The sequence below is a fragment of the Amia ocellicauda genome, chromosome 14, assembly GCF_036373705.1.
Source record: "Amia ocellicauda isolate fAmiCal2 chromosome 14, fAmiCal2.hap1, whole genome shotgun sequence".
In the NCBI taxonomy this organism is placed as follows: domain Eukaryota; kingdom Metazoa; phylum Chordata; class Actinopteri; order Amiiformes; family Amiidae; genus Amia; species Amia ocellicauda.
Genome location: NC_089863.1, coordinates 26,570,057 through 26,593,040, shown reverse-complemented (window position 1 = coordinate 26,593,040; position 22,984 = coordinate 26,570,057). Strand labels below are relative to the sequence as shown.

The following is a 22,984-nucleotide window of genomic DNA, read 5'->3' as shown; positions in this document are numbered from 1 at the left end:
ATGGACCACAGAATCAATTAACCACTGAGATCTGCTGATTTTGATTGTTGCCAAAAAACAAAAACAAAGTGAGGGATAAGAAAGGGGAAGGAATTGAAAGTGACACCATGCTATCCCTGGCAAAGCAAGTTTGCGTATCAGTAAAATACTTCCCGTGTCATTTCATACGAAGGGCTTAACTGTTATGTGTGCACTTATTAGTTTGCGGCACTTGGTTGTATGTGTATTGTATTTTGTATACATTTGTATTATTTAGCCATATATAACATTGTTTTAAAGCTGCATTACATGGAACATATTTTGAAGTGCACTGAAATGTAGTAAAAAGAATATCCCAGTGGCCCTTCAAAAGCTAAGTTTGAGAAGCTGTGGCTCCTGCAGTCCTCAACCAGTATACACAACATAGCAGCTACCAGTGATCAGACAACAGAAGCACCCGGGTTCGATACACACACCAGCTTTGTCCAAAAGGGGCAGGGGAACACTTGTACTTCCTGGTATGTGTGCTATATGTTACTGTAGGACTATAAGGGCACAGAATGGTGCTGAGCCACAGTTTGATAGCTGATCCCCTGCTACAAAAAATAACATCTACCCCCCAAACTGGAGGGATGTTCCCGGAAGATTAAAGCCCCCAGAGCTGGGGTGGGTTGTGGGGCTGAGGCATGGCGCAGGGCAGCTGTGAGGGGATTAATGTCCCCCTTAATAAGATCTCAATCAGGGAGCCCCACTGAAGAAGCCCAGTCTCATGGAAATTAAGGCAGGGGGTGTTTGGGAGGTGTGTGTGTTGGGGGGGCAGATAGGGTGACTATTGTGATTGTGCGCAGGGCTCTGTCAGGCCAGTTGGGGATACAAGGGTTTAATCTCTCTTGTTCTCCAACCCCCACTGCACTAACCCACCCCCACCACCCAAATCCCCAACCCCCACGTCCTCTGGGCCGCTGTTCTCACTGCCCGGGCTCTCGGAGGGACAGGCCGATGTCCCCCTGTGTTCACTTGTCTGTAATCGGTGATTGGCCCAGTCAACTTGCACTACAAATCCCGAATATCATCTTATTAAATAATTAAGTCACATAAACTTGATGATGAAGATTAGTCACTATAATTATTACACAGACTAGAGCAGTGGCTCCCCTCCGTGGTCCTGGAAGAGCCCCTACCCTGTTGTTTTTCTGTTCTCAATGACTTAATTGAACCTTAATTGAAGTAACAATCTGCTTACATTTGACTTTTTAAATTGTGTAATAAGAGAGTTGGTTCTTTAATAAGTTCTTTATACAATGCTATACTAAACTTAACCCCCCTATTGTTTAAAATCATTCAAAGTCTCTGATTTAGGACATTATTGGTTCAATTAAGAGTTCAATTAAGTAGTTAAGAGCTTGGCTGGAACAAAAAACAGCAGGGAATGGGCTCCCTCAGGACCAGGGATGGGAACCACTGGACTTGACCAAAGTATTATTATTATTATTATGTTGTCAATTAATTTATAATAAGTTCTGTGCACTTATTTAACTCTCTTATTCAACTTAGTACATGGCACAATTATGTCAAATATATAAACCTGATGTGTTGCAGGGAAACCAAACCCATAAAAGGCTCTTTAGATTGAGTTGGAGAGAAGAGGCCACTGTGGGATTATAATAAAAAAATTACACTGAGGGGTGAATTAGCAGAATTGAGTAATTTTACCAAGGGATCTGTCTGTGGTACACTGTAAAGAGGGGAGAGCAGGGCTATACTTAGGAAGGAGGAAAGTCAAATAACTATTATGGGTCCACTGTGTAACACTGCTTTGACTTGGGAATAGGCCATCTATAATATCTGTAAGAGCTCCTTGTTTTAGTTTCAAAGTTTCTATCGGTTTCTATAAGTTTCTACTGGTGTCACCTGACTAGCACTTAAACTGAGCATGGTCAACAACTGAATTGGAAAATTAATTAAGCAGTAATTGCTTAATTGGATCTGTTTTCATTCAGTTGTTAAACACTTGCAGCTAGTTCAGTTCAGAGTTTATTGAAATTAGATGGTAGGTCAGCTGAAACGAAAAACCATAAAACAGTTCTGTCAGTCTGACAGTCTGTTCCTTCTAACAAAATACGATCGCTTGAATGGGGTCGGGGGGAGGGGGGTTATTTTAATGCAACAGCAACCAGGAGCCACTGTCGACCTCTGATCGACACAGTGATCAAATCAAATCCTCCAAAAAATCAAGTCAACACATCAAACCCACGACGAATATCCAATTAGTGGGTAAGAACATGTCACTGCCCGCACCCCCTTTAATTCCCCTCACCCTTTCCCTATATAGTTGGTAATTTTTCTTACTGATTAAATGTATTATTATTGACTGTATCACTTCAAGTCATACTGCAATCATATAAATACTTCCCATTGTTAATCGTTGTCAAATTATGCGTCTTAAAACAGAATAAATGTAATAATAAATAGAATTAAATGTATACCTTCCCTATAATACTCAAGCTGGTGTAACTGGAACGTTCACTTATTGAAAAGTAGGCGTGCTTAATCACTTGACATGTACTGGTATACATAATTTAAATGTGTATGTTTAGCTATGATAGTTATTGGTATAATATTATTATTATTATTATTATTATTATTAATAATAATAATAATAATAATAATAATAATAATATTAATAATAAAATGAAAGTGAAGTGGAAAAAAAAAAAAAATATATATATATATATATATATATATATATATATATATATATATATATATAACATTTTTAAGAATACGCCAAGGAATGTAGCGTATTCCAGCACAAAAACGCGGAATTATTAATGTCACACTTACTTAATAGGTTAAATGACCATACATTAAATGGGAGTTGAAGAAAGTTGAAAAAAAGTGAAAGTTATTCTATCATTCCTGAGCAAAATGTTTTTCACTAGCCTGCTGTGGGGCGCGCAACAGCCCCTAAATAAACTTACACTGGTAACAGAGAAGCACTAACTGCCAGACGATACACAAATAAAGCTGGTTTCATTGAAAGAAAGAAAAGAAGAAAAACACTATCTGGCAAGAGATCAAGACTCCTTGAAAAGCGTCCTGATCTCCGTGTACCACAACATAGTAGTAAATAATCACCATCCACAAAGCCCTATTCATCCAACTGCGTGGTCTAATTTGGCCAATTAATTACCTCTAATTAACCTCCCCGTTCCCAAGAGGCGGGCGAACACGCGATATACACATGTAGTGTCATCTACGTTAATTGTCCGGGTTTCTTTACACAGCGGCGCAGTAGAACAATGCAGGACGCGTGCATTAAATACGCAAATGACTCTCCCGCACCGTCAACAAGGCCGTCAAGGGCATCCACTGAGTTTAAACACAGTGGTTCCCAACCCTGTCCTGGAGCAGCCCCTATCCTGTTGGTTTTTGTTTCAGCCGAGCTCTCAATTACTTAATTGAATCCTTAGTTGAACTTAATTTGCTTACATTTTGTTTTTAAAATGGTGTAACTGATACACAATAAGATACGTTCATTATAAAATGATTATATATATTATATATCAAAAGGCTCTGATTTAGGAAATTATTAGTTCAATTAAGGGTTCAATTAAGTAATTGAGAGCTCGGTTGGAACAAAAGCCAGCACGAGAGGGGCTCCTCCAGGGCCAGGGTAGAGGACCACTTTAAAGTGAGATGCTGATATCGACCAGAGGACACAGTTTCTATACCATACCATTCAATTAAGGTTAATTTTATGCAGTTGACATCTAAGCCTCTTTCTGCTGCACCTGATTCAACAGAACGCCAAGTTTGATCATTCTGTCACAGGGGACGTGTTGGCATATTTAGAGACGCAGACTTTGAAAAAACGTATCCACACAGGACTAATAACTCGAGCTTGCATTGTGCCGAACTACAGTCTTTTACTTTTATAAAACTTCCAGTCACAGCATAGCCGAGTGTGACCTGCGGTGAGATCCGTCCATAACCCAAGTTCTGAGACTTTATTTAAGCGGTACCTATTTAAGAGTCCACTGTTGCTGTATCACATTTCATTCTAAAAACGAGATTACACCGTGAGGACAACATGTCTTTCAGAGTAAAACAATCAGGGCAACACTGGCGAAACAGAAATCCAACGGTGCGCAAAGACGCACAGTAGCAAAGAAGTCCATTCCCGTGGTGTCTTCATGTTGTGTCAGGGCAGAGCAAACTGAAGTGCACCTGCAAGTTACAACCAGGTACCTAGCAAGCTTGATTTACATAATAAAGCAATAATAACAGTAAAACATTACACCCTAGCCTGCTGATTTTAGTTCCAACCGAGCTCTTAATTAAATACTTGAGCTTTATATAGCATTGTTGGGTCAATTAAGCAATTAAGAGTTCCGTCTGAACAAAAACCAACAGGACAGTGGGTCCTCCAGCATCCCGGCCTATGATTGAGTGTTCATTTTAAAACAGGTGTTGGAATATTAGGGGAAACGGGGTGGTTGTTTTATATGAAGGAGAGACAAACGTGTCCGTGTCCTGAATGATGGATTTCAACACGCGTTCTTTAAAAGGGGTATGAAATGCACTTCCACAGCCACGCATGCTGGTTTGTGCGGATCCCATGGGAAAGCAACTAAACCACACGGGTTACACACCGCATGTATCAGAGAGACTGATGCGTGGCCTGTCTACAAGTTTCACATATGCTAAATCACACACATCCATTTCCACCAGCTAAAAAAACACAATCAATAGTCATCTAATTTCCCCCCGTACAAAATGGAACATTTATTGTTTTTAAAGGTCCTCGTAAAAAAGGAGCAGAGCACAACGCCGCCTCCATCAATATCCTTTCAAAGTTTATGAACCGTGGGATTACAGTGTATTCTTAGACGTTAGACTATACACACACACACACACACTCAAGTGTATATATCAGTTTTACAATGATATCAAAAATCTTTCAACTCTAACGACCCCTATAGTTAATAGTAGGTTTAACAGGGGAAGAGGAGCCGGTAGGGTACGGCGCAATTAAGCAATATGCGCACACACAACACAGCAATGATAAATGCTTCAAAACACACCACAATCAAGTGCAAAGCTGACAGCAAGAGTCCGATTGCAAAGGGATATCAGGGATAAAAGCGTGTTTATCGGAGTAAGCGAGTGATTTCATACTTGGGACACGTATTGCAATCTTGGGGGATTTCTTTTTACTATATTGAAACATCACAATGGAAATTAGGTATTTATTTGTGTTGTTGTTCGAAAGCGACTGCCTTTATGCTGAAAGTGTTTGTCAACTCGTGTCACAACACTATGTGATGCTTTAATGCAACATGGACATCACCATATGTCTCTGCCTCTTGTTGTGTATTTGCATGCTTGGATATCTTCCAAGTGCAATAATTATACATGTAGGGATATGGGTTGTATTGCATTGGTATCCCAACTGTGCACCAACAATAGGTGCATCCCCATCCCCATCCCCATCCCCATCCCGCAGCCGTGAAGTTGCGGCTCCATGCGATGAACACAGAGCAAAAGACAACACAACTCATTGAACAATTAAACATCACATCACAACTAAACCCCAGCGCACTTACTTGAACAAACCACCAGCAAAACAGCCAACGCAATCCGTGTCATGATGGCAAATCCGTTATCAGTTTTTGGGGGGTGAGAATAAAAACAGTCTTTTCACAAGGTTGGAGACCCCCAAAAGGTCTTTCAAAATCGAGAAAGAAGTATATTTGGAAATCCGACGAGGAGAGAAAAAAAAAACAGTCGTCAACTTAGTTGCGTTAGATTTAAAAGAGAATCATTCCCTTTATGAAAAAACACCACCATCTCTTGTTTCATATACAATCCCTTGTCCAGCTTCTGCCGGCGTAGCCTAGTGGCCTCGTCCAGGGGCTCCTGTCGTCGATTAGGGAAGCCTTCCCCTGTCTTCCTCTCTTCTGGTGTAAAGAGGAGGTTTGTTTTGGGGTATTGTTGTCCCCGCTGACAGCCCCGGTCCCTGAATGGACACTGATAGGGGGCTGGGTGCTGCGGGGCGGCCAATGGCAGGGCGGCTGGAGAGGGGGACCCGGCGGGGGCGTGGCCGGGCTCCCCCCAAGCGCGACAAGATCGATGGGGGCTTGAATGAGGGCCCCGGCCACTCGTCCCTGTGCGCTGGATGGCACTGTCACAATGCAGGGCTGGCCGGAGACAGCTGCTGTGTCCTCAGGTTAAAATAACACAACACACACATATACAGACAGACACAAACAGACACATAGACACACCCACATACAACACACAAACAGACACACAAACACACACACTTGACACAGACACACCCACATACAACACACAAACAGACACACACACACACACTCGACATACAGACACACACATTCGACACAAACAGACACACACGACACACATTTGACACACAAACAGACACACACACACTTGACACAGACACACCCACATACAACACACAAACAGACACACACACACACTCGACATACAGACACACACATTCGACACAAACAGACGCACACGACACACAAACAGACACACACACACACTTGACACAGACACACCCACATACAACACACAAACAGACACGCATTCAACACAGACACATAGACACTCTCTTACACAACAGACACTCACACACAGACAGACGCAGACCAACACACACACAAACACACACGCACAGACAGACAGACACACATAAAACAGCGAGGAAGTGACTTTAAACTTTTCCTAACTCTTCAGTTATGAGTATTTGAGAGGACCGCTGTGAGGCGCTATATTAATTGTTCAATTAAGTAATTGAGAGCTCGGTTGGAACAAAAACCAGCAGGGTAGGGGCTCCTCCAGGACCAGGGCTGGGGGCCACTGCTCTGCATAACTGCTGTTTGGCTTTGGAGACAATCCCTTACAGGTTTTCAAACCTATTGCTACAAGGAAGTACAGTGTTTGCGATTGGTCTGAAAGCGGCTGCACCTTCTGTGTAATATTATAACTATTTATTTATTGACCTTATCCAGGGTGACTTACAGGTAATAAGAGCAATACAAAAGTGCAGTAATACTGTACACAATTACAAATCAAGCATTATACAATTACGGTTTGAAAAATACAGAAGTGTATAGGTAAAATATACAGTAAATATAAAATACAAAGCATACAACCTAGTTCAATAGTTAAAAAGTGCAGACTTGATGAGTCAGTATGAAGCATTTTGAGATGGACTTTGTTATGTAAACCCACCCCATACAATACCAGCTTAAAGCCTAGACCAAATCAAAGCATTCACCTACCACGCTTTTATTCATATGCAGTAAAAGAAATTGGCTTGAGACAATAGTTTAAACCGCAGCTGGATCCAAATTTCCAACGTTTGTGTAGATTTTGATCTGGTCTAGTCTTAAGTCCGACTAATTACATGGGACCAACGTTGATATTAAACAATAACTAACACACAATGACTACATACCTATTGCAAACCATAAAAGTATTGGTTTCTTGGTTCTGTAATTACAAGTAGTTTACTGTTCCCACTCCACTTTCTCCCTGAAATATGGGAAGCACAAGTGTCCAAATGATCCTCTGGGACAAGGTTTATCCCTGACAGTTTGAAGCGCTTCGTCTTAGGTCATATTTCTGAAAGCACTCTGATGATATGCATAATGTGGTCACAGGTAAAGTAGATTGAACAAAACTGAACTCACCAAGAGTAAACGGACTTGAAAGATTGACTAGAGAGGCTCTGAACAAATTTACACGTACTTGTGTGGTGATAACAATCCTGAAGAATATTCAGCGAACACCATTTACATATTAATGGTTATGAAAATTAGTATAACTTATTTAAAACCACAAAACAACAAAACAGATGCACCCATAGTTTTGGGAGGAGAGGACGTTGGCAGCATAACTCTGCAGTAAATAAATCAGGGAGGGGGGATATTATGCAAGGTCGGAATCCAGCTTTTTTGTGCATGAAAATGTAGGATTACATGTCTATTATGTCCCAGTGTAAAGTTTACACCCTCCCCAATTAATGTTGTCCAATCAGCTGGGAGCTTTACAATTTCATCAAGGTTGAGTGACTGCCCACCAAATTCGGAAAAAGCAGAAAGAAAAATCACTGGGTAATAACTTTTTATTTATTGATTCAAACACACCTGATGCCAGAAATGTGTGACTGGGGGGGTGGGCTGATAAAGGGGCAGCTGCATTTCATTTGAGGGGGGGGAAATGCAAGGTAAGCCCATGCAGATGCCTCCCCTCCAACTGCATGCCACAGAATCAGGGGCGTCGGTTGTTTCAGGATTGAGGGGCATACTGTCAATATCGGGGGAATGCGTCCCCTACTCCTATGGAGACGGATATACATTATTGGGGGGGACAATTTAACACTCTCTCTCGACTGGACCATTCCACACCCGAGGACTTTGCCTATGGGCCACAGTGCTATTTGCTGGCCTGTGTCCACGAATTAAGTGGCCCTCTGTGGGGCAATCACTACCAAACACTGAAATTGGGCTTTGTTTTCATGATGTAAATATGCAGGCAATATTACCCGGTTCTGCACAATTTCAATGCAATATAATCTCAGAACTGGATAGTAGGCGGAAGTTGGGATTTAAATGAGGCTTTTGGTTTTAGGAAGATATAGGGCTGTGGTTCCCATTCCTGACCTCCTACCCAATCGTAGGATTTGTTCCAATCGAGCTTAATTGAACCCTTAACTGAACTAATTGCCTACAAAATAACCTTTTAATGATTTTAAACATGTAAGTTAAGTGTAGAATTGTATAAAGAATGCATTAAAGAACCACTCACACTATCCCAGATAACTTTGCCAAAATGGGAGTCCATAATCCTGAAACAGAAGTTCTGGGCCCTCACAGAAGGTAGGAAAATACTAAACCCGGAAACATGTGACACTTTTCTTGTTTTTTTCTTTAACCCCCACCCTATATGTATTCTGCACTTTTCTCTTTGCCGCATCAACGAGACTCATCATTAGTCACATCTAATCAAACACAAGAACTCTAATTAAATTGTTATCCCCTCCAAGGTAATTGGTTGCCATTACATGAACTGGTGAAAGTACATTGAATTGTACAGCAGCCCACTCAAACGGCTGATAATCACATGGCTGGTAATTCACACGTCCATTAGAAAATGATTGTGACTCTGCAATACGTGCTAATTCATTCAATATTAGAAGGTATTTGTTTGCTTTTAATTAGACAAGATCGGTAGTTTTCAAACCAGTCCTGGAGTACCCCCTGCCCTGCTGGTTTTTGTTCCAATCCAGGTCTTAATTGTTTAATTGAATCCTTATTTGAACTTAAAAAGCAATATACAGTTAAATTAAGTAATTAAGACCTCGGTTTGAACAAAAACCGGCAGGGCAGGGGGTACTCCAGGACTGATTTGAAAACCCCTGGCCCAGATCAAACCCGATAACTTAAATTTAGAGCTGTAAATACAATCATAGCCTATGTTTATTATATTTCGTGCTTGCTTCGTGTTGATCAGTAAGCCGAGAACCCAACACTGAGGCCAGATACCCATGTCAAATTAGTTAAATTAGTGACTCATTCGAGAGGCGTGGGAAAAGATGACACTGTTGAATTAAGCGGGGGCGTAAAGACTCATTAATGGGAGTTCTAGTGTTGTTCCAATAGTAAAGAAGGCGCTTGGTGTCTCATTAATATTGCAAGCCAACATATAATATAGAGATATCTTCAATTTCTTTTTAAGAAACCTTTAAATAATTAAAGATATGTTTAAATAATTTACAGATCTCAGTTAATTTGGGATTTCATTTATGTCCATTTACAGATATCTGGATTTAATTTAAAGATATATTGAATACATTTAAAGATTTGTCCAATTCATTGCGATATCTGCAAATCATTTAAATATATCTGCAAATAACTTCCTGTTCATTTGAAGATACCTGCAAATAATTTCAAGATATCTTTAAATGACTTCCTGTATGTTGGCTGAGATTATCACTTCCAGTTTACTCTTTCAGTTACATAGAAATAAATGAAAAAGTGAACAGGAAGTGATAATCTTGGGCTACATAGAGGAAGTCATTTGATGGTATATCTAAATGATTGAGATCTTTAAATGAACAGGAAGTCATTTGTAGATATTATTATTTGTATTTCTTGTCTTTACTTATGTCATGCAATCTGAGCTAAAAAAAAAAAGCTAAAAACCTGAGGCATGATGGGTAAGATACCGATGCAACTAACATGACATTTGCACATTGTTTTCAACCAAGAAAGGGATGTAATTTACAGCAGGGGCTCCCAACCCTGGTTCTCCCAGGCTCTCATTTACTTAAAAGGACCTTAACTGAAGTAACAATCTGCTTAGATTTTACTGTTTAAACTGTGTAATAAAAGAGTTGGTTCTTTAATAAGTTCTTTATACAATTCTATACTTAACTTAAACCCCTACTGTTTAAAATCATTAAAAGGTTCTGATTTAGGAAATTATTAGTTCAATTAAGTAATTGAGTGCTTGTTTGGAACAAAAACCAGCAGGGTACGGTTGGGATTGGGAACCACTAAGTTCCAGGTTTCCATGGATGTGTGACATTTCTCTTTTCTTTCTTTCTGTGTACTGATTGTCAACTCGTTCATTTTGCTGCCTCTCCCCAAGGCGACAGTCTTGGGCACTGGAACCCACCGCTGGCTCTACGGGCATGAGAGCGTACAGGAGGGGGTGGACTGCACGGCCTCCAACAAACCCCTCCACGCTGCATTAGCTCCGTAGACGGCCTGCGCGGCACGGTGTCCAATTAACAGGCATTAACATACGCAGTTGGGTACGGGCCGCACACAAAGGAGCAGCTGTCAAAAGAACCCCAGGCTGCTTAGCTTTTAATAGGGGGGCTCTTTGGTCTCGACAAAAGACCAGGGAAATAAACCTAATTAGACTTGATCCTGGATGTAAGCTGGTACAGTATTGCCATTATGCAATCCCCCAAATACACAGCTGAAGCCACTGTCGCAATCTGGTTTGAAACGGGACTTTTTTTTTGAGGAAGCACCAGGGCAACAGCTTCTCCTTGGGCTTTTATCCCACTGCACAATCTGGTTAACAAACACTCCAGACTCCAGTGCTGGGGAGCAGCAGGGTCTGCTGGATTTGTTTCCAACAGGAGCTCACAATTAAATGTCATTATTTACTCCGGTAGGCTTATCTCAAACGTACATATTGTATTTGTATAGTCAATACTTTACAATGTGTTGACGACTCAAAACACTGAACCCACAGAACATTCCAGGTCTTAATTGCTTAGTTGAATCTTTAATTGACCTAACAAAGCAATATACCATTAAATTAAGCAATTAAGACCTAAGTTGGAACAAAAACCAGCAGGGCAGGGGGTACTCCAGGACCGGTTTGAAAACCCCTGTTCTAGAGCCGACTACGAGAGATTGTCCCAGCAAAGCGAGGTGGACGTCGTTTTAAGAGGTAAACCGTAGAGACGGCGCACCAAACTGCACCGATCAACGACGGCAAGACATCAGCCTGGCACTGTAGGAGAAGTGAGGTTAGCAAACTATAATAATAATATACCAGGGGGCAGACAATCACTGTCATCCCATTGACAGACTGTAACTACAACCACATTGGAGTTGAGCATTTCTGATCTAGAAAACGCGCTGACCACGCGTCTTCACCTCACACACAAACTATAAACAAGGGTAGATTTCCTTCTGTAGTGCGTTAAAAGTAGCTCATACTGGTACGTCCAAAACCTACCATCCTCATTTCCAACAGTAACCTACTAAAGAATACAAATACAAACCATTTTTGGATTCTTTTCATTGGCTACAGAGAGGGTCCATGTCCGACTCTGGCCCCAAAGGTAGCTGGGTAATTTCATGATGGCTTTACATGAAACTTAAACTGATGGAATCAGTGTTCAAACTGAATGCACTTGAACTTGGGACAGATTCCTGACAGACACCGAACACTTTCCTTCCGTTTCACGGGGACAACTGACGCTCCGGCATGGACCATGCAGTGTCTATGGATCCCGGATTGTTTTCTCGCCACAGTGAAATAGGAAGATGCTGGGATTGACACAAACAAACAAGACAAGAGAAGACTGCTTTGAAAATGGTCTGCCTGATGAGGAAATACAGGGATGGAGGAAGGGAGGGGGAGAGAGAGAGGGAGGGATGGAGAGATGGAGAAATGGGGAAGAGAGAGGGGGAGGGAGAGAGAGATGGGGAAGAGAGGGGGAGGGAGAGAGATGAAGAAATGGGGAAGAGAAGGGGAGGGAGAGAGGGAGGGGTGGAGGGATGGAGAGAGAGAGAAAGTGGGAGGGGTGGAGGAAGAGATGGAGAGAGATGGGGAAGAGAGAGGGAGGAGGGAGAGGGGGAGAGGATGGAGAGAGGGAGAGGGATGGTGAAATGGGGAAGAGAAGGGGAGGGAGAGAGGGAGGGGTGGAGGGATGGAGAGAGAGAGAAAGTGGGAGGGGTGGAGGAAGAGATGGAGAGAGATGGGGAAGAGAGAGGGAGGAGGGAGAGGGGGAGAGGATGGAGAGAGGGAGAGGGATGGAGAAATGGGGAAGAGAGAGAGGGGGAGGGAGTGTGAGCGAGAGAGGGATGGACAGAGAGGGAGAGAGGGGAGAGAGAAATGGGGAAGAGAGTAAGAGGGGGAGAGAGAGAGAGAGAGAGAGAAAGATCAGGGTGTTTATTAAAGTTTGGGCCTAGACACTGAGATTGGTACAAAAAAATTAACTTTTCAAAATGGGCTGCCATTATAAAATTCATGGTCTAGGTCAAATAGAGAGGGAGAGATCAGGGAGTTTATGAAGAGTTTGGGCCTAGATATAGTTTTCTGGGGTTTTTTAGATACAAGACTGCTTTCAAAATGGGCTTTCTTTTCAAAATCCCCCGCCAGGGCTCGGCAGAGAGGGAGAGGCAGAGGGATCAGGCCATTTAGGGACCTTTCTGCCCTTAGAAAGACTCTAGTGGTTGGGATTGGATTCAGGATTTTGAGGAAGGGGAAAAAAACAGAGCCATTTCCATCTAGTTGGTATTCGAGAGGCTTCGCCAGCGGCCCGCATAATGGAGCTGTTTATTATACCTTTAAACCCAAACCGCTCGTCTTTCTTCCCCGGCTACCTCACAGCTATATTAAGTGCCCTTGGCTGGCCATTGCCAGGCAGGCCCGGCCTCTTATCCTATTAGTCGGATAATGGCCTGCCGGTAACCCATGGCAACGGTCGGAGGGCCCTAATCCGAGCCCGTATTCATCCCGTCAGCCTTTCACGGTGTCGTTTTCACAAGCTGTTGACTCTATTATCTCACGAGCGGGAGAGAGAGAGAAGGAGGGAGAGAGGGGTGGGGCACCAGCTAACGCAGTCTCATCCTCCTCTCCGTTTTCTTCTTCTGAGTTTCTCTGACTCTTTTGCTCTGTTGAAGCTCCTCCCTCTGTGGGCGTGGCTCTCAAACTGAACCTCTCTCTCTCTCCCTCTCTCTCTCTGTGAATGCCATCTCCTCAAACTGAATCCTTCTCTCGTGCTCTTGTCCAATTATAATTGCCACTTTTCTCTCACCCCCTCAACCTTATCTTTCTCTCCCTCTCAATCTTTCTCCTTCCCTCTCCATCTCAACTTTCTTTCTGCCTCCCTCTCCCCTCTTCTCCCTCTCTGAATCTTTCTGTCACCCTCACCCTGAATCACTGTCCCTCTTTCAGTCTCGCTCCCCCCTGTCCCTTTTTCTCTAGATCTATCTCTCTCTCTCTCTCTGCCTCTCTCAATCTCTCCCTCTCTATATTTTATATTTATCTGGCTCCCTCTTCCTCAATCTTGCTCTCCCTCCCTCTCTCTTTCTGTCTCCCTCACCCTCTCTCTCTATCTTTATCTCCCTCCCTCTCCCTCTCTCTATTTCTCTGGCTTCCTCTCCCTCTCTGAATCTCTCTTTCTGTCTCCCTCACCCTCTCTCTCTCTCACACACACACAGACACAATCCACTGCATAGGCCTACTGCTGCATCAGTCCTTAACCCCACTTGAACACACATCTGGGTAATTGTGCCACTTCGCTGTACAGCACAGCCCAGAGTGTCGAATTTATCCAGACAAAGGGATCCCAGGAAGGCGCCTCTCCTCTTCAGGGGAGCTTTGGGGAGGGGTGTTTAATTAAGAGAGGCCAAGTTTGCAAACAATCCCGGCCATTATCATAACGATTCAAACGAGGAGTGTGGAGGGGAAGGGGAGTGTCCACTCTAAAGAGTTCACTTCCTGGTTGTGCTGTCTGACAGGTCACATGATCAGGGCAGTGCAGAAGTTCTGTTTCCTTTCGATTTCTGTTTCCTGAAACTCTGTATAAACAGTACAGAGGTTGTGTGTTTTGGGGCGCAGGTGTTTGGTGGAGCACTTAAAACAATGTCTTCGATCAACATTGGCTGCCTGAAGAACGCTGACCAGCACCAATCAACACAAACACAACGACAGCACTGTGTCGCTCTACAATTAAATATGAAGCACTCTGGAGCCACTCCGGAGCCGGAGCCAGCAAACCCGGAGCACTGCCAACCCTAACACACGCACCTGGGGACAAAAATGGAAATTGGGCTTCAAGGCATTCAAGACAGAGAACAGGAGACTCTTCTTCACACAGAGATGTCACAATCTGGAACAAACTCCCCAGCGATGTGGTAGATGCTGAAAATTTGGGAACATTTAAAAATAGACTGCATAGGATGCTTGGATCACTTAGTTATTATTGGACACCAAACGAGCACGATGAGTCGAATGGCCTCCTCTCGTTTGTAAACGTTCTTACGTTTTATTTTCTAGTTCAGCCAGTTCATCGTTTAATTAGACCCAGGAACCAAGAGCTGGGCTAGACCACAAACCAGCAGAAACCCCAGCCCCCCATTTTTATTCTGTTTTCATTCCTCATCACGCCGGAGATTAAGCAACATTGTGGTCATTATTTGTGCCGTTTCTCTTTTCCGATCGTTTTTTCCCCCCCTCTTCCCATCAACCTTCTGTGCAAGTCGATACGGGTCTTGCTGGCTTGAAATAAACCTTTGTTCTCAGGGAGTCTTGCTGGCATTGTCTCCGTGTGTTCATTTCAGAGCAGGTAGTTTCCAGCTTGAGCACGAGAGGAGTAAATCTGGTGCTTCACAATGATGCAAAACCTGCTCCTTTACATACATGTGCTTCAGATCATTGAACTGAGGGGCATCTTAGCAATAATTCAGACAATTCATGCTGCGAGGAATGCCGAGCTCACATCCAGGTCTTTGGCTCTGTCGTGATACCTGAGTAAGCAAGGTTGTGTTTTATTCAGATCATCAACTGCTTAATGGAGCCAATTGGGGGTCTTATTTAGTCACAATTTTTACGTATTTCAGGTATCCAGCGATTGAGGATTGAGAGTAATCTGGAAAACCTGCAGGATTGCGACTCTCCAGGAACTGGGTAGGCCACCGCTGAGTTAATGGAAGCAAGCATTCGGATGTCAAATAACGTGTGTGTGATCGTGTGTGAGTTGGGGGGGAGGGGGGCAGTCACATCAATCTGTCCTTTCACACCACTTGGCCGCTTTGCAGAAAAACTCATACAACACGGGGCTTTGCACAAAGATTTTATTGGAACAAAGAAAATAACAAATACACAGATTCTTGGAAGAAAGTGTCCCTGTTGGTCCACCCCAGCTGGTGATGTTCAAGACCCCGTAAAAGGCAAGAGTCTCCTAACAGGGGCTCATTTAAATCAAAAAGGGTGGAGTCAGCAGATCCAAGTTGGTTCCGAGGAGTTAAGCGAAACGGAAGACGGCAAAAGAGGAATCGAGAGCTGGCGGCGCTCGGATGGGCTGAGGGCGTCGTTTTAAAAGGGCCTCAGTGACAATCCAAAGCGTCCACTCCAAAATATTAGGATTCACGCCGAGGGGGAGTGCAGGACAGCACGTACGACAACGCTGGCGCCGAGAGAGGCTTGAAACGGAGATGGCGATCGAGCGGTATCGATCTGGGCCCTCGGCGGGTCCTCTGGTTACATCAAAGCCATAATTAGCCATAATTAAGTCATTATGGAGTGTTGTGTGAGGGTTGGGAGGGTTAGAAAGACTTTTTGCTCCACTTATGATTTCTTGGCAGTCAGTCACACAGTCAGCCCAGTTAGAAATGGACACAGATGTAGCTTATAAAGTCCTAGCCACTCACCCTGGAGACACCATCCTCCCTAAAACATGGAAGTCAGTTTCTGCAGTGCCTTCTGGGAATCCTAGAAAGAGACAAAGGGACAGAAGATTAGAACACAGAAAGGATTCATGAAGGTTTCCATAGAAGGGGCTGGCCAGCTTCCTGTTCATGGTATGGATGGGCGCATTGTCCTTAAGAGTCAGTACGCACTAGAACTAGAAAGGTCAGACCTAATGGAAAGTTGTTTTTTCATACATAAAAGTAACAAACTACATAAAAGCTATTGTCGCATCAAAGAAATATAATCAATGAGGAAGCACTCCGAGTTCTCTGTGCTCCAGTGTCCTAATTGGAGAGGTTATTGACTATCTAACGGCCACCTCACCTGCCACTCCTCCAGGCTGCGTGCGATGTGCTGCTCAGTACGGGCCACGGCCTCCCTGCCCGCCAGCACGCTCTGGGCCAGGCTGGCATTCTCCCTCTGCAGCTTCTTCAGCTCCTTCCGCAGGTACTCGCGCTGCTGCAGGTAGTATGGCGCCACGAAGCCGCCGAAATCCTCCTCGGGGACCCCGCTGGGGCGCCTGGAAACAGACACAGAGACGCGTTGATGCCAGCGGGAACAGAAGTGTGCCAGAAAGAGCAGAAGTGCGCCAGAAATAGGCTCTCTCACCAGGCCGGCTCGGCACTGTCCTGCGATGCCGCCTCCAGTCTGTCGAGCTCCTGCAACTTAGCCTGCAGGTTTCCCTCCTCCATGATCTGCGCAATGTCCTCCTGCACACGACACACACGTGACACATACGTGACACACATGACAGACACATGTACAGCTAGAACCACCACCGTCCCCCAATCAACTTGCAGGGATCCATACAGAGCACAGACTTATGGGTATTGGTATTAAAATGGCACAAACGAGAACTAAAATTGAATTTAGCAAGACTTTATCGTTATCATCAAATTAAGGGCTTGATTAAGGAAATTAAGGACTTGGGTTACCTTGATAGAAATCTGCAGCTGCGACACAAACTGCTTATGGATGCTCTCGGTCACCTGGGGCTTCTGCTTGTAGAAAGGATGGAAGGTTTTGGCGAACCTCTGAAAACTGCAAATATACATCGCAACACGTCAGAGATTGTGCGACAGATGCAGGTTTTATATGTACTGGTATTACACTTTTGCTCTTTTTAATACTGCATCATGTGCCGAATAGCTTTAGTTACGCTAATCTATAGGGGGGCAAATGTGTCAGTCAAAAGAAATAAAAGTCGCATTAATATGACGTCACATGTAAACAGCTTTAAACGACAGAGTATAAAATACAGTATTTAAACGGTAGAAACTAAAGGTTATCTACAACGTATAAGAGCGGCAGATCTTCACAAATACGTTCTGCTACGAGCGCAACAATGTGAAGCAGGGCAGTTCTTGATGCGCAGATTTCCGCAGATCTGCAGAATCCCACCGCTCCCATTGGTGGAGCAGCGCAGACCTGCGGAAATCTGCGGTAGCCATGTTTGTGGTTTAATTTTCGTTTCTATATGTAGAACTTCATATGACGTTTGAGGTTTTCTACTCACCTCGCGTCGGCGATCAGTCTCTGCAGACTCTTCTCCATGACCTTGTTGAAAAGGTTTAACCGGTTCTTCCTGGGTCCGGCGTCGGCGGCTCTCTCGGTGCCGCCGCTTTGGTCGGTCGTATCGGTCGAGCCAGCAACCGCGGCCTCCTCTCGGCGCACCGCCTCGCCGGTGTCGACCCCATTCTCGGGCTCCGTGTGGATTTCGCCGATGTTTTCCTCCGATTTCAACCCGAGTCGGTCTGTGAGATCCTCCACCTCCATCTCTATTTTTGCAAACAACCCGCCAACGCCAGGGAACCGCCTCCCTGGCCGGAAAAGACGAAAGATAGGCCGAGCGCAAAGGCTCCGCTCCCCCTATTCGCAGACACACCTGTCACTTAAATGGGAGCGCCCGCCCTCCGCATAGCTGCAGCCAATCAGGCGAGACTGTAAACACGGGCGGATTGGTCACTTAAACCCAATCCCCGCCCTTAAACCCAGATCCTGCCCTGCGATTGGTTATTTCGACCACATTGTGATTAGAACTAGGGTTAATAGATTTGTGCAACACCAATAAACCTTATAGCCTGCGGAAATTAAACATTAGAAACATACATTTAAGTACGTTAAATAATAAAAATCATTAGCAGTGAACGTTTAAATGTTATTTTCATAAAAATAATTTAGTTTATTTATTGTTTCCCCCTCAAATCAATCAATGCCCTCAGTAAGTGGACAGAGTAAACAGATACCAACAATTTGAGATCCAGTGGGATCCTTTAGGGACGGAAAGCACCATAGACACAATGCCTCAAAGACACGCACAGAAACCCACCAATAAATCACACAAGCACAGTGAGTTTTTAAAAAACAACACGTTTAGAACAGAAATCACAGCCATGTAATTTACGACAGCAAAAAAAACAACAACGTGGAAAGTAAAGAATCATAAATAAACTTTGTTTCCATACAAAAATAAAAACAGTGACATCTTTTTCATTCCCTCTTCTTGTCAGACTTGCTTTGAAATCTAGTGGCCAAAAAACCAAACAAAAAATACACATTTCAGACAATAGGAGTTTCAACAGTTTCACATTTAAAACCTCCTTTAAAAGGTAGTAGTCTCAAGGATTAAGGTGGCTAGGGAAGGGAGAGGGGCATCAAACTGTTATTATGTATTTTATTACGTCAAGTGAAAAAAAAAAGACCGGTTTGGGAGAGCCGAGGAGTTCGGGTTGAGAATCGGGCCAAACGCAAGAATAGAGCGATGCTAAAATGCTTATTGCTTCCTCCACTCTTCTAGAGTCTTCTGAAGTCCACCAGATTTTATAAAGTCCCCTTAATTGATTAACGAGCATCATCTTGGGCACACCGCCTTCGCCGCATTGTAAAGAAAAACGCTCTGTACAGGGAAGACAAGTCTACATTGGCTTTACAGGAATCTTTACAGGAAATGTTCTTCTGTGGTATTTGGAGTGCGGGTTTTGTGCAGAGAGGGGGAAGGTCTAACCACATCTCCGAAAGCAAGATTAGTACACGGTTACTATGGATTGATACAGTAAAATTGATAATGCATTCCTCATAGAAGTAAAGAAACCGGACCCGATCTGAGGACAAGTTGACTGCAGAGCTAAACAAACGAAACCATAACATTACGGACCGTTAATGAAAAGGATAAACGGGAGAAATCTCCTCTTGCGTGGCACACATTTCCTCACACCGTCTTGCCATTTTAGGTGGCGCTTGCTGTTACCGATCTTAAGGAGGTAAAAAGGAGAACGGGAGGATCAGATCTTAAAGTCGTCTCCCCCCCTCACCTGTGTGTTGTCAGTCGCCTTGTGTTATTCCTCTCTCACAACGTCAGCTGCCGTCTACTATATACAACCATCCCCACCCCCAGCCCGAAAACCCATACGATCCAACAAATGACCAGGAGAGGAACAGAAACACACAAACATGGTTACAAAAATAAAATTCAAATAAATTACAATAAAAGTCTCTGTTTGTTCTCGTCTCGAAGTTGAAATGTTCTGTTTTGAGAGACGGGGTTTCCTCAGATGGAGGGGTCAGATGTAGAGGGAGGTTTAAATCAGTTTATTTTTATCCTCAGTGCTTCTCTCTCCTCTTTGTTCCCCCCCGATCCCTGACCGCAGACTCCCCAGTTCCTTCCTGCCTCCTTTCCCGCTGCATTTCCGGTCAAAGTCACGGACCCCCTACTTTAGGCTTCTCCTGTGAAGAGGGGGATTATGAGTAACGTATCTGTGCTTGGAAGTTACCACTGATTGGCCGATCAGCTCATGGTTTGGGGGACCAGGTGGTCTGGTTTGACCTGTAGTTTTGGGGGCTCTATGTGGCCTAATTTGATCTGTGGTTTGGGGGTCTATGTTGCCTCGTTTGACCTGTGGTTTTGGGGGTCTAGGTGGTCTAGTTTGATCTATGGTTTGGGGGGTCTCATTTGACCTGTGGTGTTGGGGGACTGGTGGTCTCATTTGACCTGTGGTTTTGGGGGTCTATGTGGCCTCGTTTGACCTGTGGTTTTGGGGGTCTAGTTTGATCTCGTCTAATCTGTGGTTTGGCGGACCAGGTGTTCTCGTCTTATATGTGGTTACCCTTGAGGGGGTAAAAACAAGCAAAATCGTTAGGTCATTGCCAGGTTTCTTTTCCGGGGCCCAGTTGAGGGAGAGAATGGTGCTGGGATGGGGGTGGCAGGGCCGAAGCGTAAGGCGCTCGGGTGTAGCCGTTTGGGTCTGTATTTAACCACCTGGTCCTGGAGTAGCCATGTGTCTGCTGCTCACAGTGCCAAGTGAGCTCAATGGAAAGGTGAACAAATCCTTTCCCACAATCCCTTGCGCCATATTGCTTTAAGCTCGTACGCCAGCAAGCTCAGAATGCTTGTGGGAACCAGAGCAGGCCTTTGAAAGGTTTAAAAGAAGTCGAACCCAATTCAAAAGGTCTTCCTAGGACCTTCCTTATGATTTGGACGAGGAAGTGACTGCACAGTAAGAACGAAAAGCAGAACCTTCCCTCCAGAGCTTAAACCCGAGCACTAACAGTCCAGGAGCACAGAAAAGCGGGCCAATCCATTCTAGAGCACCTCTGGGAGCCCCTCGGCTCCTCAGCAAGGTGTTTGAATTCATCATGGTCTATAGAAGGAAAAAAAAAAAAAAACTTAAAAAAATGTTTTAATGGAGCCGAAATCCAGCAACGAAACCAATCAGAGGGTCAGGAAGTGGGCCGCCCTCGGACTTCACTATTAGGTGGTGACGGTGACAAGGGATCCAGGGTACCAAACTTTGGTGTGGTATGCGTCAGGGACAAGTTTGCATGGTACTGTATGGGTCTCCCTGGGTGGCGTGGCGTGCGTCTCTGGCACCCCCCAGTGGCGTGACCTGGGATCAGCACTCCAGGGGGATGAGGAAGGACTTCCTGCAGTCCACGGCCTTGGCGCTGGGGGGCTGCGCCCGCTTCTTGCGCAGCTCCTCCTTGCCCAACGATCCGCTCAGACGGCCGTACGCCAGCTTGTACTTCTTGTCGAAGGCCGCTGCGGGGGAAACGGAAATGAGAGAGAGAGGGAGTGAAAAAGAGAACGAAAGACAAAAAGAGAAAGAAGGGGAGATTGAGGGGGAAAGAAACCAAGACAGAAAAACAGAATAAGAGTGAGTGAGAGAGAAAGACAGAGAGGGGAAGGGAAAGAGAGATGTAGAGTTAGTGAGTGAGGGAAAGAGAAGGAAAACGTGTAATAGACGGAGAGAGAGGGAGAGCTAGAGAAGTTCAAGGTATTCTGTTCTCTTCACTCTTATTCAGGGGGCTCCCTCAGATTAAGGGGGCTATAGTCAAGGCAGACCAGTTGGCAAATGGGTGGAGCAGGAGAATCAATAAATAAATGCCCACTTACCCACATGCTCTTTGCCCATAACAGCCAGCGTCAGGAAGAGCAGCTCTCTGTACAGACTCCTGCAGAAGGACAGACACCAGTCAGGACTGCATCTATCCATACATCTATCTATCTATCCATCCATCCATCCATCCATCTACACATCTATTCTCGTCCTGCTCTCACCTCTGAATGCGGGGCGGACCCGGCTGCTTGGCCACGGTGTCCAGGAAGAGCGAGACGGCCTTGTGCACCTCGTTCAAGCCCACCCAGCGCAGCACCTCCTCCAGGAAGGCCAGGGTGAAGGGGTGGTTGTGGTGCCGCCAGCTGTGGTTCCGCATGGGCATCCCGCCTGGTGCCGAGAGAGAGGGGGAGAGGGAGTGTGAGAGGGGGAGAGTGAAGGTGAGAGAAGGTTGAGAGAGGGAGAGGGAAAGGGTGAGATAGGGAGAGCAAGAGAAGAGAAAGGAGAAGGGGCGGGGGGCTACTCACGGTGCATCCTCCAGATGAGGTACAGCGGGGGCCAGTGGTCAGTGTCCGGGGTCAGGGTGTCCCACAGCAGCCGCACTCTCACAGCGGGACCCTCGGTCCCCTCGGAACCCTGGGCGCAGGAAGAGAGAGTGCACAGTCTGGTTAGGCCCAGTGTCTGCTGGGTTTCATTGCAGCCCAGCTCTCGGCTCCTTAATTGGTCTAATTAATCAATTAACTGGATTAATTGAACCCTTCTCTCCAGACTCTGGAATGTTCTGTGGGGTCAGTGTTTTGAGTCGTCAACACATTGTAAAGTTTCGACTATTAAAAAATACAACATGAAAGTTAGAGATAAGCCCACCTGAGTAGATAATGACATTAATGAAGTAATTGGGAGCAAAACCCATCAGACACTGCGGCCCCCCAGGACTGGAGTGTGACACCCCTGTGAACCAGCTGGGGGAGCAGGCCTAGTGGTCTACACTAATCAAATCAACAAATCGACCCTAGGCCTACAGAGACCCCCCCGTCCCCCATGGAGCCGGAGGCTGGAGTACCTGGGCGAGGTGGGCGGCGAGCTGCGAGGAGTGGATGAGCTGCAGGAGGTTGCTGGGGAGGCCCAGGCGCTGGAAGTACCAGACCAGGTTCCAGAAGATGATGGAGTGGTTGTCGAGCAGCAGGCCCTGGGACAGCACCGCCTCGCCCTCGTTCTCCAGCAGGCTCTCCAGCTCCTTGCGCAGCACCAGCGGGCTCAGGTAGGCCACCGTGACGGGCGGGGCGCTGCACACGGCCGGGCCCTGACACACAAACACACATAACATACACACAGGAGGACACAGGTCAGTTTTGGTATCAAACATATTTTAACCTTAATAGGAGAGGTACAGGTAATAATAAACACAT

General features: G+C 45.0%; 3 protein-coding genes across 5 annotated transcripts in view; all 3 read right to left on the bottom strand.

Moving 5' to 3' along the window:
* Window positions 1-5,930, bottom strand: part of LOC136767572 (immunoglobulin superfamily DCC subclass member 3-like) — a 33,130-nt gene extending 27,200 nt beyond the window's left edge. For all 3 annotated transcript variants that reach the window (XM_066721448.1, XM_066721449.1, XM_066721450.1), the window contains exon 1: window positions 5,589-5,930. In XM_066721448.1, the coding sequence (XP_066577545.1) occupies window positions 5,589-5,631 (43 nt within the window). In that variant the 5' untranslated portion in view covers window positions 5,632-5,930. The remainder of the gene's footprint in view (window positions 1-5,588) is intronic.
* Window positions 5,931-15,615: 9,685 nt separating this feature from the next.
* pmf1 (polyamine modulated factor 1) lies at window positions 15,616-18,093 on the bottom strand. The gene is made up of 5 exons (XM_066721447.1): window positions 17,762-18,093; window positions 17,181-17,286; window positions 16,855-16,955; window positions 16,570-16,765; window positions 15,616-16,266 (listed from the first exon to the last, which is right to left on the bottom strand). The coding sequence occupies exons 1-5, from the start codon at window positions 18,019-18,021 to the stop codon at window positions 16,225-16,227; spliced, it is 705 nt and encodes a 234-aa protein (XP_066577544.1). The 5' UTR covers window positions 18,022-18,093; the 3' UTR covers window positions 15,616-16,224.
* A 308-nt stretch (window positions 18,094-18,401) lies between these two features.
* The window catches only part of dennd4b (DENN/MADD domain containing 4B), a 33,625-nt gene continuing 29,042 nt past the window's right edge, over window positions 18,402-22,984 (bottom strand). Inside the window, exons 25-29 of the mRNA XM_066721446.1 lie at window positions 22,639-22,878; window positions 22,103-22,211; window positions 21,800-21,965; window positions 21,635-21,693; window positions 18,402-21,280 (exon numbers count right to left, since the gene is read on the bottom strand). Coding sequence (XP_066577543.1) covers window positions 21,135-21,280; window positions 21,635-21,693; window positions 21,800-21,965; window positions 22,103-22,211; window positions 22,639-22,878 — 720 coding nt within the window. The 3' untranslated portion in view covers window positions 18,402-21,134. The remainder of the gene's footprint in view (window positions 21,281-21,634; window positions 21,694-21,799; window positions 21,966-22,102; window positions 22,212-22,638; window positions 22,879-22,984) is intronic.